This window comes from Lotus japonicus, chromosome 1 (assembly GCF_012489685.1).
Source record: "Lotus japonicus ecotype B-129 chromosome 1, LjGifu_v1.2".
In the NCBI taxonomy this organism is placed as follows: domain Eukaryota; kingdom Viridiplantae; phylum Streptophyta; class Magnoliopsida; order Fabales; family Fabaceae; genus Lotus; species Lotus japonicus.
The window spans coordinates 95,184,397-95,201,320 of record NC_080041.1 but is presented as its reverse complement, the minus strand read 5'-3'; the positions used below and the strand labels follow the sequence as shown (position 1 = coordinate 95,201,320).

Genomic DNA, 16,924 nt, shown 5'->3' with positions numbered 1-16,924 from the left:
AAGCATCTGATGAATTTCAGCAACCTCCGACACAAATCTTCTCACTTCCTCATCCCAAATAGCTTTAACCAGGTCTTGATTACCATTCTCACCCTCAACCCACCTGTACCCGTTGTCCCAAGCGAGCCAGAGACCATCACAGAGAGCAATTGCCCCTGCCACAAACGCACTACCACCTTGGCTCGCATTCATGAAACCACACAACCACTTCCCTTGCGCATCACTACAGACTCTGCCCGCACCCATCCAACGTTGTTCTCGCCGAAAACTGCAATCTATGTTCACCTTGATACACCCCTTCGGCGACGTAACCCACCTTGGCTTCAACCACTCCCGGGACTCACCACCAAGCCTCCCACAGTGAACCATGACCCACTCATCCACATCATGATAAATACGCTGCAACACCTCCTCCAACGACCATGGAGCAGTCTCAAACACCATATTATTCCTCCACTTCCAAATTCCCCAAAGAGCTCCTAGAAACTTTACTTCATTCATCCTTCTAGCAACTCCATGAATCCAAGCCCAGATGTTGTCCGACCTGAAACCACTCCAAGCCAAGGCCCCCAACCAGTTCCAAATCTCTCTAGAGTGAGGACACTCATGGAGGCAATGTAAAGCATCCTCCACCGGCGCCGAGCACCGCGGGCAAGCAGCCGAGGCAACCATGTGACACCTCCAACGTTTTCCATTCGTTTGTAATCCATCTTGCAGAACCATCCACACGAAGGCCCAAACTTTCTCAGGAACATTGAGCTTCCATATCCACTTCCACAAGCGGCCTCCCCTTTTTTCACGATTCTGAGCATTTAACCACCCGTAAGCTTCACTCACCGTGAATCTACCAATGTTGTTATCCTTCCAAACCCACCTATCCTCGCGATAAGCTTCGATTTTGGGTGTCACTTCCAGCAGCCATCGATGAACCTCAGCAAGGAGCATCATATAAAGCCTGTCCAAGCTCCAGCGATTCTCATGAACCAAATCACGCAACAATATCTCCGTGTCAGAAATGTGCACGAATGGTAACCTATCAACGAGCTTCATGTTGCCGCTCTAATCCCCATACCACATGGAAGTATCCCCTTTGCCAATACGAAACTGGAAACCCCGGTGAAGGCAGTCCCGCGCCTTCAATAAACCCTTCCACGCCGGCGAAGCACTAGCCGTAGCCTGCACCTGCAAGATGGAGGAGCCTGCACTGTATTTATGTTGCATCATCCTCACCTAGAGTTTATCAGGTTTGTCAATCATGTGCCATACTAATTTCCCAAGTAATGTAGTGTTTGCCATGCGCATCTCTCGCACTCCTAGGCCTCCATACTCTCGCTCATCTATCACACAATTCCATCATACCCGGTGCCAACCTCTAGAACCAGAGGTACCCGACCAGATGAAGCGTCTCATGAGGTACGTTGGCACCGATGCCATGACAGAACAGACTAGACAATTTCTACCCGATGTACTCAACATGCTAGTCTTCCAAGCAGATAGTTTCCTCTTGATATTATCCAAAATAAAATTAAAATCATTACACTTAAGAGTTTTTCCCTTCAATGGAAACCCAAGGTATTTCCCCAAATCCCTAACAAATGGGATTGGAGTAATTGCCGCTATCTGGCTTCGAATTTCAGGCCTCACCCCACATGAGTGGATTGCTTTGGACTTGGTCAGGTTAATTTTCAAACCAGAGCTCGCACATAAATTCCTCAACGTATCAGCCACCAGTTGAACTTGGTCCTCTTTGGCCTTACAGAAAAGGAGGACATCATCAACAAAGAAAAGGTGAAAGATCAGAGGTCCCTCTCTGAGTTATGATATATACACACCTCTCCACTTCTTTTCCACCTCCATTCTATTTATTTCTCTCTTCTTTATCAATCAAATCACATATCACATCTTTATTTTCTCTCTCCTTTCTTCCTATCTCTCTCTTTTTCCACCTCTCCACACCTCAAAAGTGAGGTGTGAAGATATAATTATCCGTCCCTCTCTAGCTACTTGGACTGGCTTCCAAACCCCATCATCCACCAACTGTTGTATTTGCACAGGGAGGCACTCCATTACCAAAACAAACAAATACTAAGAGATAGGATCACCTTGCCTCAAACCCCTCCCAGGTTTAAACGGCGCAAAGCGATCTCCATTCCACAAAGTCAAGAATCTCAAACAAATTTAAGGCTTTAAAAAATTGTGAGAAAACTAATTTTTTTCTTTTAATTAGTTAATGTAACACATTTTTAGAGTCTAATTATTTGACGATGTAAAAAAAAACCTACTCCGCGCACTATCATTTTCTCATTGGATTTTTAATGGCATGAGTGTGAATTATTACTAAATATTAATATATACTTTCTCATAATACATCGAAATCAAGTTCAACTTTTTAAAAATCGAAAAATAAAAAAATCTATGTGAAACTAAAAAAGCCAACTGATCACAAAAAGGTCTAAAAATGGGACAAAATATGATCAAAACGTACGTTTTCCAAAAATGCATAATTTCCATTTAATCATATTCCCCTAAGAAAATCAAATTAATTAATTATCATTATTATTGCTGTCGTTAAATAATAATTAATTTTTCCCCTAATTCTTTTTCTCCATATTTGCTTTACAAAATCGCAATTTCATCTCACTGAGAAGTGAGAACCCGTTTTCCATTCGAGGAGAGACAACAGACAGTGCCTGCCGCCACTGTTCTATGCGCCTCCATCATCCTCATCATCATCATCATCATCATCATCATCATCATCATCACATCCATCACCATCTTCTTCATCTTCATCTTCAGCTAAACGAACCCTTCGTATCGAGAAAACCTAGGGTTTCACTCTTCCCCCAAAACCCTCTCCTCTTCTTCAACCCGATGAACGATCGCTGAGGGTTTCCGATTTGGATGGCATTGGGTGATTTCATGGCATCACGCTTTTCCCAATCCAGCGTTCTCGTCGTTCCGAATCATCACCACCACCACCACGATGATTCCGCTACCTCCACTACCCTCGACGACGCCGATTTCGGCCCCCGTCGGGATTCTGAGCCCGCCGTTGCTAGCAGTAGCAGCGGTAGCGCCGCCGCCGCGTATCCTAATGCTGCCACCAGCTTGGCGTACCTTCCGCAGACCGTTGTGCTTTGCGAGCTCCGTCATGATGCCTTTGAGGCCGCCGTTCCCGTCGGTCCCTCCGACAGCGGCCTTGTTTCGAAATGGCGGCCGAAGGACAGGGTATAGCTTTCTCCTTTGCCTGTTGTTTTGTGTTTTCGTGTCTGTGATTCGCGATTTGCTTTTCGGATATGTGTTTTGCATAGTAGGAACTTGGAAACTTAGGTCATTGCAGTTGTTAGTGTATTGGCATTATCACATAACACTTGGAAACTTGAGGTTTTAACAAATAAGGGTTTGGATCCACTCACCAGCAAATGGGTAAAGTGTCGAATGGTAACTATTATTAAGGAAATCAAGTGTGCGAGTTCTGCTATCCATGATTTTTAACCCAGATGGTTGTATTTAATAGAATAGGATTCTAAATCATTGGAGTTTTTATGAAAGGTTATAAACTTATCACTTTATTTTGTGTGGTGCATTTTGCATTTTTGAGGTTCAATCAATTCAAGGAATAATAACAAGATTGCATCGGGGGCGGGGGATTTCTTCAGTTAATCTATTTGGCTGAAAAACGACTACAAGATGATCAGTTTTCCTGAAATTGCTTGACTGGAGTAGTGATTTATAGACTGAGTCAAGGAAAATATATTCTTACATTCGCTTCTTAGTATAATAGGCCTTTTATTAGTCCTGTTACCTAGGAAGTGGCTTGTTCTCATCAATGGGAGGTTGCTAATTTCTTACTTCTGCAATGTGGTGGAAGTTCATTGGCACTGAGAGATAGCTTTGGCATTGGCAATATGAATATAAAATTTGCATATACTTTTTGTTAGGAGTGATGATTTGAAATTCCAATTTCAAGGACTCTCACTTAAAATGTGAATTAGGCAGACCACTTTTGCTTAATCTGATTCTATCAAGTGGGGAATTTATTTGCAGTTTTATATTGCCAATGATCTTTAGTTGTTTTGGTGTTCTTCGACTTTACAACTATTGCAATTGCTTTTTCTTCAACCTAAGCAGCTAATTAAGTGATGTATTGAATGTCTTGTTGGGCATTAATTCCATGGAAATTTCATACACTGGCATTTTCATCTTTCTGACATGTCTCCCGTATTATCGTAATGCAAGTGGTTTGTGAAGGAAGAAAGGGATTATTCACTTGAATAAAACATCAAATTTGTTGCTGCATTTCTATGATATAATAACGAGATTTGAACTGTTCTAAATCAACCAAATTGCTTTTGTGGTATTGATGACAGTGTAGCGGCTGCCCCCAATAATGGGATAGGGGGTAGAGGGATGGCCGGGGTAGTGAATTTTTGTTTATATATTATATAGTAAATCAATGATAAATAGTACTTGAAATTCATAACATATTCATACTTCCATAGTAGCAAACTAGCAATAAAAGTCATAGGTTTTGAGAGAGCAAGGGCGAAGAGCGCAAGGAAGTGAGGTGAGGGTCGGACTCTTCCTCCCATGTAGGGGTTTTTCATAGCAAAAACCTGAAAGTGCCCCTTAAAATACCCCCAATGCTTAAAATTGGAGGTCATTTTTGAAAATGCCGGACCTTTTCTTGTTGTGCCGGGATCCCACGGGAAATGGGCCGGGATCCCAACCGGGACGGCCAGGACGATGAAACTGGTTGGGATGGTGAGTGCTGTCCCAGTGCCCGGCTTCGATGGGATGGGACTCCGAGATCCCGCGGGCTCTCGCCGTGATTGACAACATAGATAGCATGATTGATATCATTCCTATAGATGAAACCTGGTTGGTATTCTCTATTTTATTTTTGTAAGGGCAGTGGTGTGTGTGTGTTGGAGAGGGAGCTCAAATCATAAGAGATAAATTATCACCCTTATTTATAGAATAATTTAATAATCTATTGTGAAGTTACTTTGTGTTGAATTTTTGAAGTTATGCTGGCATTTTACCTTTCCCCCACTAATTGGAATAATTTTTTGAAGTTTGTTTCCCCCTTCAATGTTTTTATATATATGCATACATATTGTCTTTGGTAAGAAGTATATGCTTTGAATTGACCTCCATTTTTGTGGTGCAGATGAAGACAGGATGTGTAGCTCTAGTATTATGTTTAAACATTAGTGTTGATCCTCCAGATGTAATAAAGATATCCCCTTGTGCCAGAATGGAGTGCTGGATAGGTCTCTTGTCACCTTTCTGATCTCATTTGTCTTCTATATTTTAGTTTAGTGTGGTTTATACTTTATAATCTAAATTGTTGTTTCCCAGCTTTGAGATTTTTGACATTTTCATGTTCCGTTAATGTTTGGAAATGACTTTTGTTTTCCTGATAAAATCTATGCCATATGTTGTCCTAAAATATTTACTTTTTTTACATGTTCACTTTGCTATACTTATCCAACCAAATAAATAGTAAATATATTTTCTAGTAGTATTGCATATAGTTGTGTGCTTCTTTGCACTTACTTCCTATGGCTGGACTCTGATTTATATATATATTTTTTGTCCTATCCACCCTTTTTCACTTCATTTTAATTGTTTGATTTAGTTGTAGCATTCTGTATGAAAATGTAGATAAATTGATTAATTAAAATCTTTCTAATGTATCAAAACCCTGGATGTTGACAACTGTGGTTATGGGACAAACAACTTTTGATGCTTGACTTACTAATGCCGCAGATCCTTTTTCTATGGCACCACAAAAGGCATTGGAATCAATTGGAAAATCTTTGAGCTGTCAGTATGAAAGATGGCAACCGAAGGTGGGTGAATCTGTGAATGTTTAGCTAACTTACCTGGTCTTCTTATTACCTCTTCGAATTTTTTTAGTAAACCATGTGGGCTTTACAGGCACGCTATAAGTGTCAACTTGATCCAACCGTGGATGAGGTGAAGAAGCTTTGTACTACATGTCGCAGATATGCAAAGACGGAAAGAGTTTTATTCCATTACAATGGGCATGGTGTACCAAAGCCAACTGTTAATGGTGAAATTTGGGTCTTCAATAAGGTCACTTTTCTCCCTCTATTGTTCTAAACTGAGATAGTTATCCATTAAATCAATTGGTGCTCTTTTGATAAGAGAGTAGAGACAAAGAAGATAATAATGGTAGGATCTATAACAAGAAGTGATTATGTCAGTAGGAGAGATCTAAGTAGGAAAGTGAAGTGGACCATGTATGTGACAACAATGGATGAGAAAGCAATTTTACTATTTAGTCCAATCAAGATGAATGTAATGTATTTAATTTAATAATTGTACTTCTGATGCCTCTTATTTTGCTCAGATATATTTGTTCCTTAACCATAATAGGGATGGGAAGGGAGAGATAAGATAATTAGAAGAAATAACATAAAAACTAGAGTGGACAATAATGGTTAACCAGGAACATCCAATCGCTCCTATTTTCACTACGATAATACACCTATCCATTTTCACAATATCAATTCCATTTTTGGATGTCCTGTGTTACTAAAGCATAATGAATAACTAAATCATGGTAATCTGATTCTCATTCTTCATCATATCGTGGTCAGAGTTATACGCAGTATATCCCCTTACCAATCAGTGACCTTGATTCCTGGCTGAAGACCCCATCAATTTATGTTTTTGATTGCTCTGCTGCGGGGTTAATAGTGAATTCTTTCATTGAGGTATTCCCTTTTAGTCATGTTTGTTAACTACTGTACAAAGAAAACTACAAAGATATGGTTAGTGATTTTATCATGTTTTTGCAATTTGGATTGCCAAATTCGTTGCTGGACTTGTTATGGTAAGCTTCATGAATGGAGTGCATCTAACACTGCTGGGGCCACAAGGGATTGCATTTTGCTTGCAGCATGTGAAGCACATGAGACTTTGCCTCAGAGTGTTGAATTCCCAGCTGATGTGTTTACATCTTGCCTAACAACACCTATAAAGATGGCATTGCGGTGGTAAATATCTTCTCACGTGTTCCTGCTTAGTTTTCATTTTTTACTGTTCAAAATGTTTCATATGTTAAATATTCAGGAAGGTTTTTAGAGGACCATTTTTTTTTGGTAAAAGAATGTAGTAATTCATCATGCATCGACTTTCAAATATTGCATGCTTTCGTAATGTGGGTGATATAGTTTTTACCCATTCACTTGTGATTTCCCTCTCTTCCCTAATTGAACTCGTAGCTATTCCCTTACTAGCCCCTGACTACTTTTATCTGTTGGTATTTCATGATGACTGGTTGTATACACCTTTATTGTTAATGGCATTTTTCTTTATGTGATTTGCTCCATGTTGTTTCTTTTTTTGTACTGATCCTATTACATTTCTGGTATAAATTATTGCAGCTGGACTTTATTATAAGCAGTGATGATAGAAAATGACGACTGAAATGATGATGGTTTTTACTATGAAGTTGATTTTATGTTTGACATCTGCTTTTGTTTTACTAATTGTCTTATTTTCTCACATTCCTAAACTTATTGTTGGTGATAAATGATTAGTTTATATTACATTATAAAATGCCGTGTTAATTTTTCTTACTAAAATGGCTAGTAATAATATTTTTTGATGTTATCTGTCTCTAGGTTCTGTACTCGTTCATTACTTCGTCAGTCGCTTGATTATTCCCTTATAGATAAGATCCCTGGCCGTCCCAATGACCGAAAGACACTTCTGGGTGAATTGAATTGGATTTTTACAGCAGTAACTGATACGATTGCCTGGAATGTTCTTCCTCATGGTAAGTCTCAACCCCTCCCCATAGTTCCCCACTAACTTGCTAGATTGCCATGGTGTAATTTTAACCCTGCTATTTTTTATTTTATTTAGCAATCTTAGTTGGTGTCTTGCATGATATCTTTTTCTGCAGAACTTTTTCAGAGGCTGTTCAGACAAGATTTGCTTGTTGCAAGTCTGTTTCGAAATTTTCTACTTGCTGAGCGAATAATGCGATCTGCAAATTGTACTCCTGTCTCTCACCCTATGTTACCGCCAACTCATCAGCATCATATGTGGTATTTTTCGTGACTTGTGTTATGATATTGTTATATGTGTTAACAAACTTTATTGTTGGCTTATGTTATTTATCCCAACTGCAGGGATGCATGGGACATGGCTGCTGAGCTTTGCCTCTCTCAACTTCCCTCATTAGTTGAGGATCCTAATGCAGAATTTCAGGTATCTGGACTTCTTTTTTATACCTCTAATGTAACCTTCTGAAATTGAATATTGAATAATGATAATACACAACTAACAAAAGGAATAGTAATAAATAGGCTTAATTGCACTTTTGGTCCCCCAACTATTGCCTTCCTGTGAAAATCGTCCCCAAACTTCTAAATTAGCAAAAAACGTCCTCCAACTATACATGTCGTTGGCTCGTTGCACTTTTGGTCTGCCGTTTTCCTTCCTTGAGAAAACTAACGTGAGAAGTTGATGTGGCTCCCTCACGTGTGTCTCACGTGACTTTCTTCAGAGAGCTTGATGACTGGACAAGTCACATATTTCTCACGTGACTCTAAAAGGCTCCAACAGTTATGAAATTGCAAACCCTAATTAGACCTGATTACCCCATTTTAGAGTCACGTGAGACACATGTGACTTGTCCACTCATCAAACTCTCTGAAGAAAGTCATGTAAGACACGCGTGAGAGAGCCACATCAGCTTCTCACGTTAGTTTTCTCACGGAAGGCAAACGGCAGACTAAAAGTGCAATGACATGTATAGTTGGAGGACGTTTTTTGCTAATTTTGAAGTTTGGGGACGATTTTCGCAGGAAGGCAATAGTTGGGGGACCAAAAGTGCAATTAAGCCTAATAAATAATATTCATTAGTTATAAAGTTTTAAGCTTACCCTGCTGAAGCGTTTGGTTGTTCTTTTTCAGCCTAGTACATTTTTCACTGAGCAGTTGACAGCATTCGAGGTATGGCTTGACCATGGTTCTGAACATAAGAAACCACCAGAACAGTTGCCTATAGTTCTTCAGGTACAGCAAATGTCTTGTTCTTGTTACCTTAGGAACCATTCTGTTGGTGTTGGTTCCTAACACTTGTTATATAGGTTACATGATTTTAATGAATCAATTAATTAGATTTTTGTGATGGGGTTAGGTTTTCTTGACTGAAGCTTTTTCAATTTGGTCAATGATCATTATCATCCTTCTGATGGAGTTTTTTCAAAATTGTGTATTTGTTATGAGCATCTATTAACAATGTGTCTAGGTCCAGAAGCAGTAATGCTGAGAGACACTTTTTGGGTAGTTTATTCTGCTGAAGTGGGTGGAATCGGAAGTTTGTGTGGCTAGCACTATAATGCTTCTTCTCTAATTGTTTTGCGGTCAATCTGTGTCTCACTTATTCTTTTCATTTTATGGACTTTCTGCAAGTTGTTTGACTTACCAATTACCATGCTCTGCATTAATTGTCAGAATTCACTAATCACACCGTTTGAAATCCTGTCAATAGAGTGAAAGTTGGGGTAGCTTCCATTATAGAAAAGGTGGTAGAGTCTCGTCTTATGTGTTTTGGACATGTATGTGTAATACCTGTTGAACCACAAATTAGGAGGGTTGACCAAATCGAAGATCTGATAGTTAGGGGTAGAGTGACCTAGGAAATTTTTATGACAAATAATTTAAAGGGATTTAGAAGTAAATAATCTATCTCAAAAATTAAAATCAAGGCTTGATCTTGTTTTTCTATCTAAAGTAAAATCTCCTATGTAAGCCTAACTTTCAAACTTTTCTTTTATGCACTTTTGACTGACAATTTATATTTACACCGCATGTATATTATTTTTGCTTCGAAGAAAAGTGTTTGCCATTTGTTGATAATTTTGCATGCATCGATAAAGTGGCATTTTTCCTATTTCAGGTTTTACTCAGTCAGTGCCATCGATTTCGGGCTTTAGTTCTCCTTGGAAGGTTCCTTGATATGGGGCCATGGGCTGTTGATCTGGTAATCTTTGTATCATGTCATCATCTTTTGTAGCAGTTGTTATACCTTTTAATAGAAAGGATTATGATATTATAAATTGATACCAAATTTCTTATATGTAGGCATTATCTGTTGGAATATTTCCTTACGTTCTTAAGCTGCTGCAAACTACAACACCAGAATTACGTCAGATTCTTGTATTCATATGGACTAAGATTTTGGCACTTGACAAGGTAATGTTTCATAATTTTTATTATTTAATGTGTGTAAACCCGAATTTTAATATAAATTATGTTGAAATTTTGACTTTGATGGCTAAGGCCGCTTTGTACTATAATTATTACTGTGCACAAACATGTTATTTTTTGCATTGTATTTGGTTCTGGACAAGCGGAGAAAAGTAAAAATTGAATAGGGATAAGAGGGAAAGAAACAGTAATGTCCGACATGAAAGCCTTTATGTGAGCAAACCTATTTTTCCTAGTTTTATTTTCCTCTTTCGGATGATAAACATTCACTTGGTAGTTAATCATTTTATTAATAAAATTCTTATTTTGTTAAAAACATCCAAACTATGTAATCAAGTCCAAAATCTTAAATATTTATCAGTGCATGAAACCAGCAAATAGACTGGAAATATATCCAGGAGTATATAAATGATTTGAAACTGGTAAGTTTTCTGGTGCGTGTTTTTGTCTTTTTATCTTTTTGGTTTTTATTTATATTTAATCAATTGGAAAGATTATAAAAATGTGAAAAAATTAATGATCGGTATAATTAAATATTAACCATTGGTAAGTTAAGTCTGGTTAACAAAAGGATTAATTAGAAAGAAATTATAGTTAACAGTGTCTATTTGCAAAAGCGATAAGTTTGGGGGGGGGGGGTTCATGCGATCATGCCTTTTATTGGTGCTTAGTTATATAATTATATAATATAAATTCGAATTGATAATTGAACAATTGTGAATATTACAAGGCTTCATGTTTTTGTCTTCTAATATGTATCTCATTTTCTATTTTTCTGCTACAATTTGGTGTTGAAACCCTACATGCTTTATGTTGACTGTGTCTTACAATTTTGATGTTCCATACGTGTTGCAGTCATGTCAGGTTGATCTAGTGAAAGATGGAGGTCATATCTATTTTATTAAGTTTCTTGATAGCATGGAAGCATATCCAGAGCAACGAGCAATGGCTGCTTTTGTTTTAGCTGTGATTGTGGATGGTCATAGAAGAGGTCAAGAAGCTTGTATTGAAGCTGGTTTGATCCAAGTCTGCTTAAAGCACCTTCAGAGCTCATCTCTCAATGATTCACAAACCGAACCCCTTTTCCTTCAGTGGCTGTGCTTGTGTCTGGGGAAATTGTGGGAAGACTACACAGAGGCGCAAGCAATCGGTTTGCATGAAGATGCTACTTCTATATATGCTCCTCTACTTTCTGAACCCCAGCCAGAGGTACTGCCACACTTACTATACTTTTTCTAGTTCTCATTGCAAGATGATTAAATTTTTTTTTAATATTTAAATAATCAAGTCATGTAATTTATTGCTTCTCAGGTTAGAGCATCTGCTGTTTTTGCACTGGGCACACTTCTTGATGTGGGATTTGATTCATGTAGAAGTGTTGGAGGAGATGAAGAATGTGATGATGATGACAAGTTTAGGGCTGAAGTTAGTATAGTTAAGAGTCTGTTGAGTGTTGCTTCAGATGGGAGTCCGTTGGTGAGGGCTGAGGTTGCAGTGGGTAGGTGATTAAATATCTGAATTATATTTTAATTTGAATGTTGTTGAAAAAATGTTCTATATTATTACGATTATGATAAGATGGATAGTACTGATACTGCGAGTTAATTATTTTTTCTTTGTTTTTAGTTATGGTCTCAACAAATTCTTAATCATCTTCAGACAAGCTATTATCGGCTAGTAGACTTGAAGTTAGAAAAAGGAATAAAAGTTCGAATGAAAAAGAAAAATCCAATGATAAAATGGTTAAACATGCATTGAAAACCATCATATTGTTTTTTTAATTTGTGTTTTTGATTTATTATCTGATTTTTTTAATGATGATTGCTAAATCTTATGCATGGTTAGATGGTTGGCTTGTGCATCTGTTTAAGATTAACATATGTTGTCTTTATGGTATGGATGGACTGGTAGGCTGAATCTAAGATATCTTACATAGGTTTTCTTTCTACTTTCAGCTTTAGCAAGGTTTGCTTTTGGCCACAACAAGTACCTGAAATCTATTGCTGCTGCATATTGGAAGCCTCAGACTAGTTCTTTGATAAATTCCTTACCCTCATTGACTAATATTAAAGATTCAGTTGGTGGTTTTTCTAACCAGAACCAGCATAAGCCTCATGGAAATATTGTTTCACCTCAAATTGGTCCTCTCAGGGTTGGGAGTGAGAATTCTAAAGTGGTTCGAGATGGGCGGATCTCATCTAGCAGTCCTCTCGCTAGTTCTGGAATCATGCATGGGTCCCCGATGTCTGATGATTCATCTCATCATTCTGATTCAGGAATATTGAATGATGGTTTCAGTAATGGAGTGGTTAACCACACTGGGCCAAAACCCTTGGATAATGCATTATATTCACAATGTGTACTTGCTATGTGTACTTTAGCAAAAGATCCATCGCCCCGCATTGCTAACCTTGGCCGCCGAGTACTTTCCATAATAGGTATTGAACAAGTTGTAGCAAAACCATTGAAATCTACTGGTGTTCGTCCTAGTGAAGCTACAGCCACTCCTAGCCTTGCTGGACTTGTTCGCTCATCTTCTTGGTTTGATATGAATGGAGGTAAGCCGCCCTCTCTTTTTATTTGACGATTAATATCCTGGGATAATTTTCAATTCAGTTTGGTAAGGTTTATCTGTTTATCTCTTTGCATCAGATTTTAATTTTGTGATAATTCATGCTGCTATGTTATTTTCTTTTTTTGTTTATTATTGTATGCTGCTTTTGCAGGACACTTGCCTCTAACCTTCAGAACTCCTCCAGTCAGTCCTCCTCGCCCAAGTTATATAACTGGAATGCGCAGAGTATGTTCATTGGAGTTTAGGCCCCACCTGATGACTTCTCCAGACTCAGGATTAGCTGATCCACTTTTAGGTTCGGCTGGAGCTGCGGGGAGTTCAGATCGCAGTTTTCTTCCACAATCAACTATATATAATTGGAGTTGTGGGCACTTTTCCAAACCACTTTTAACTGCGGCAGATGATAGTGAAGAAGTATTAGCAAGAAGAGAAGAGAGGGAAAAATATGCATTGGAGCACATAGCAAAATGCCAGCACTCAGGTTTGTATTTCATTTTTCTTATCCAATTAAGCAAGTATTTTATAAATGTCCAGTTGGGAACTTCACTTCATTTTCTGCTGTCAGCTGTGACCAGACTAACAAATCCTATTGCTAAATGGGACACTAAGGGTACACAAACAGTGTTGCTGCAACCTTTCTCTCCTATAGTGATAGCTGCTGATGAGAATGAACGTATCAGGTATGTGAAGTTCATCAATATTATTTTTAGTTAAGTGCAGACTGTTATCAAACTGGGCATGACTTTAGATGAAGATCATGATGGGGCTTTAGTGTGAAGGCAATTAATTAAAAGGCCTAATCCAAATTGATAAGAGTAATAAATTTCCAGATCTTGTTCACCTTCAGGATTGGTAGACTCAGGAAGATTGAGCAACATTTATCAGATATAGCTACTTAAGAATCTAAACAGCCACATTTTTTAGATATTTTTATGGACATTACGATGTGTTTCAATTTGGTCAGAATATTTTTTTAGTCTTGAAGAATCTCATTGTTGTTAGTCCTTGTATTGCATCATTTTGGCTTGTCTAATGTTATTGGGAGTTTTCCACAGGGTATGGAACCATGAAGAAGCATCACTTCTCAACAGCTTTGATAACAATGATTTTCCTGACAAAGGAATTTCTAAACTCTGCCTAGTGAATGAGCTTGATGATAGCTTGCTTCTTGCTGCTTCATGTAATGTTATCTTCTGTTTAATACTATGCATTCTATTCACAAATTATTGTTGCAGTACTAAATATCAGGTAATCTTATGATGCAGCTGATGGAAATATTCGAATTTGGAAAGATTATACTCTAAAGGGTAAACAGAAGCTTGTATCTGCATTCTCTTCAATTCATGGTCATAAACCTGGTGTGAGGAGTTTGAATGCAGTTGTTGATTGGCAACAGCAATGTGGTTATCTGGTATACAATTCCTCTTTGATTATTCTTAGGAATGTGGGATATTTTCTTATACCAAATCCCTAAAACATGAACTCCAATTCTTTATTCTTCCCTTAAAGTGATGTTAGTGATTTTTTATGTTGTTCCATGTTGCATTTATGCATGTACCAGTATGCATCGGGTGAGATATCATCTATTATGCTATGGGATCTTGATAAAGAGCAACTTCTTAATGCTATACCTTCAGCATCAGATTGCAGTGTGTCTGCATTGGTAAGCTTCATCTATGTATGATGGTAGTTAGCAATGGAAATTATTATATTTGCTCAAATTATGTTGACGTGATAGCTTAATAGAGTTTATCCTTGAAAAGACATGTACTATGTTGTATTCTGAAGAAATTTGGGGCTAATATTTTTATTCAGTGTGGCAAGCCCATTACATTTAATTTAGAGCTCTTAACTGTTGAGTTCATGTCTTGTAACCTGTTTATATATTTATTTATTTTCTCTGTAATAAGGACCAATATCTGCTGTTACTTAGAAACATCCCCTCCCCCCCCTTCATGACTTCTTCAAATCACCTGTTTGTGTTTAACTCAAGACCTAAAAACACTTTGTGGATCTTCTGTTTACGTTCTGGAAATTTCAATTCTTATCAGCCTCTCTTTAAATATGTTGGCATGATTGAAGATTCGATGATATGGTTTATATGATTTTCTTTGAGCAACTAAGAAACTTGGAGCTCGTTGCGATATGTTCTCAAATAGTTTATTTTGTCTTTTCCAATTTCCAGTATAAGTTTTTAGAAGTTGCAAAGGAAGATCTGAGTTGACTGCTCTTGTACATTGTTGTAGTACAGTTATGATGGGATGTGATTCTAGTATTATTTTATTCCATCTGTAACCAGATCATGCTTCTATATAGAAATTATTTATGAACAATTTTTCCCTTTTTATGCACTATATATCTTTGTTTCAGGCCGCATCTCAAGTTCATGGGGGACAATTTGCAGCTGGGTTTGTAGATGGTTTCGTCAGACTCTATGATGTCAGAACACCTGAAATGTAAGCACCTCAGATGAATTTCTGCCATCATGACGAAATATAAAAAGTAGAAACTTGTTGTTAGTTCTTCTTAACTGATCAGATCGATTTGAGCAGTGTCCTTATTCTCAGTTATATGATATTATTCTTTTGACATGTTTACCTGCTTGTACCTAAATCTTACACTTTTTAAGAGTTCATTTAGAAGCCTCTACCTCTTTACTTCGAATCTCATAATGACTAATGACAATGATGCTTCTTAGGCTCGTCTGTGGATTACAGCCACACACACAAGGAGTAGAAAAAGTTGTGGGGATTGGCTTTCAACCTGGGTTGGACCCAGGAAAGGTAAAAAGAGCATGTTGCTAGTTTCATACATTTTTTTAATATCCCTTGCATACAATGTTTGTACTCTATACCTTGGTAGGAGTTTGGTGATTATGGTCTATGAATTTGGTTTGAAATGGATGATTAGATTATCACATTTGTTGCTTTCCTTCAGATTGTTAGTGCTTCTCAGGCTGGGGATATCCAATTCCTTGATATAAGAAATCACAGCAGCGCCTATCTCACTATTTCAGCTCACAGGGGTTCCCTTACAGCTTTAGCAGTACATAGACACGCTCCAATTATTGCCAGCGGTTCTGCCAAACAACTCATTAAAGTTTTTAACCTGGAGGGTGATCAACTGGGCACCATTCGTTACTATCCTACCCTAATGGCCCAGAAAATTGGTTCAGTAAGCTGCCTAAATTTCCACCCATACCAAGTACTACTTGCTGCCGGTGCGGCAGATGCATGTGTATGTATTTATGCTGATGACAGCACTCAAGCAAGATGAATCCACTTTTTATGATTCCTTCGGTTATCTGCGGCTCACAAGGGTGCGTCAAACATCTCCCCAGAGTGCCAGGCATATTTATTGCAGTTGGTTAATCCAGTGATGATGCTCTAATCCCTCTCCACTGTGAATACACATCTGAAAATATTGGTAGGGGTACATTCTGCTGATAGTGTATGCAAGATATTCATTAGCCTCCACGGTAGAGGGTTGCGCTTGAAAGGGACAAAGTCGTGCTTATGGATTGGAGGCTTCGGCAAATAATGTCATCTTCGTATATGTGTGTAAATATCATTCTCTCCATAATTATTATTCTATTCCTGTTGTTTTGCGTGTTATTTTCCACCTGTTGTTGATTTGTAAATTGTTTAGCAGATTACATAAGCTTAGTTTGCTGACAGATATGGGTGATTGACTCCTTAAAAATGGGGCTGTCACTCAAGGTTGTAGGTTCTGATAAAGTGGATCCTTGTTTTAACCAACATGTAATTAAATTCAAGTTTGTGCAATGTGTGTTATTTCTCCTGTCTCCAACTGAAGGTGCATTATTTTATTAACCCTTAAACTCAGTACTGTATTGCAGCAGTTTCTATTGTAGCACAAGGAATGTTAGTCGCATGAGTCATGGCTTCAAAAGTGTCCTGGTAGATATCATGTCTGTAAAAATTGAATTCAGATTTTGCTTGTCACATGAAGCGTTTGTTTGTCAAGTATAAGCAACTTATGGGGTTTGGTGCTGGAATTCAAGTCTTCTGAAGTTTGCTTAACTAATTTATTTACGATGGTGACTTATATATCTATAGATATATCAAA

The 16,924-nt window shown here is 37.9% G+C and overlaps 1 protein-coding gene across 1 annotated transcript; it reads left to right on the top strand.

Moving 5' to 3' along the window:
* Positions 1 to 2,635: 2,635 nt before the first annotated feature.
* LOC130728035 (regulatory-associated protein of TOR 1) lies at positions 2,636 to 16,620 on the top strand. The gene is made up of 23 exons (XM_057579366.1): positions 2,636 to 3,228; positions 5,174 to 5,276; positions 5,776 to 5,858; positions 5,947 to 6,105; positions 6,633 to 6,749; positions 6,874 to 7,031; positions 7,662 to 7,816; positions 7,946 to 8,090; positions 8,175 to 8,253; positions 8,962 to 9,063; positions 9,950 to 10,033; positions 10,135 to 10,245; positions 11,116 to 11,469; positions 11,572 to 11,758; positions 12,216 to 12,818; positions 12,987 to 13,316; positions 13,401 to 13,515; positions 13,891 to 14,015; positions 14,101 to 14,246; positions 14,397 to 14,498; positions 15,206 to 15,291; positions 15,534 to 15,618; positions 15,773 to 16,620. The coding sequence occupies exons 1-23, from the start codon at positions 2,902 to 2,904 to the stop codon at positions 16,109 to 16,111; spliced, it is 4,095 nt and encodes a 1,364-aa protein (XP_057435349.1). The 5' UTR covers positions 2,636 to 2,901; the 3' UTR covers positions 16,112 to 16,620.
* Positions 16,621 to 16,924: the final 304 nt, after the last annotated feature.

What these genes read in the sequence shown, in the direction of transcription:
- LOC130728035 (XM_057579366.1), top strand. Translation starts at nt 2,902, where the DNA reads ATGGCATTGGGTGATTTCATGGCATCACGCTTTTCCCAATCCAGCGTT. An exon ending in TTGGTTTGATATGAATGGAG is followed by an intron (nt 12,819 to 12,986) that starts GTAAGCCGCCCT and finishes CTGCTTTTGCAG; the next exon opens with GACACTTGCCTCTAACCTTC. An exon ending in GATGAGAATGAACGTATCAG is followed by an intron (nt 13,516 to 13,890) that starts GTATGTGAAGTT and finishes AGTTTTCCACAG; the next exon opens with GGTATGGAACCATGAAGAAG.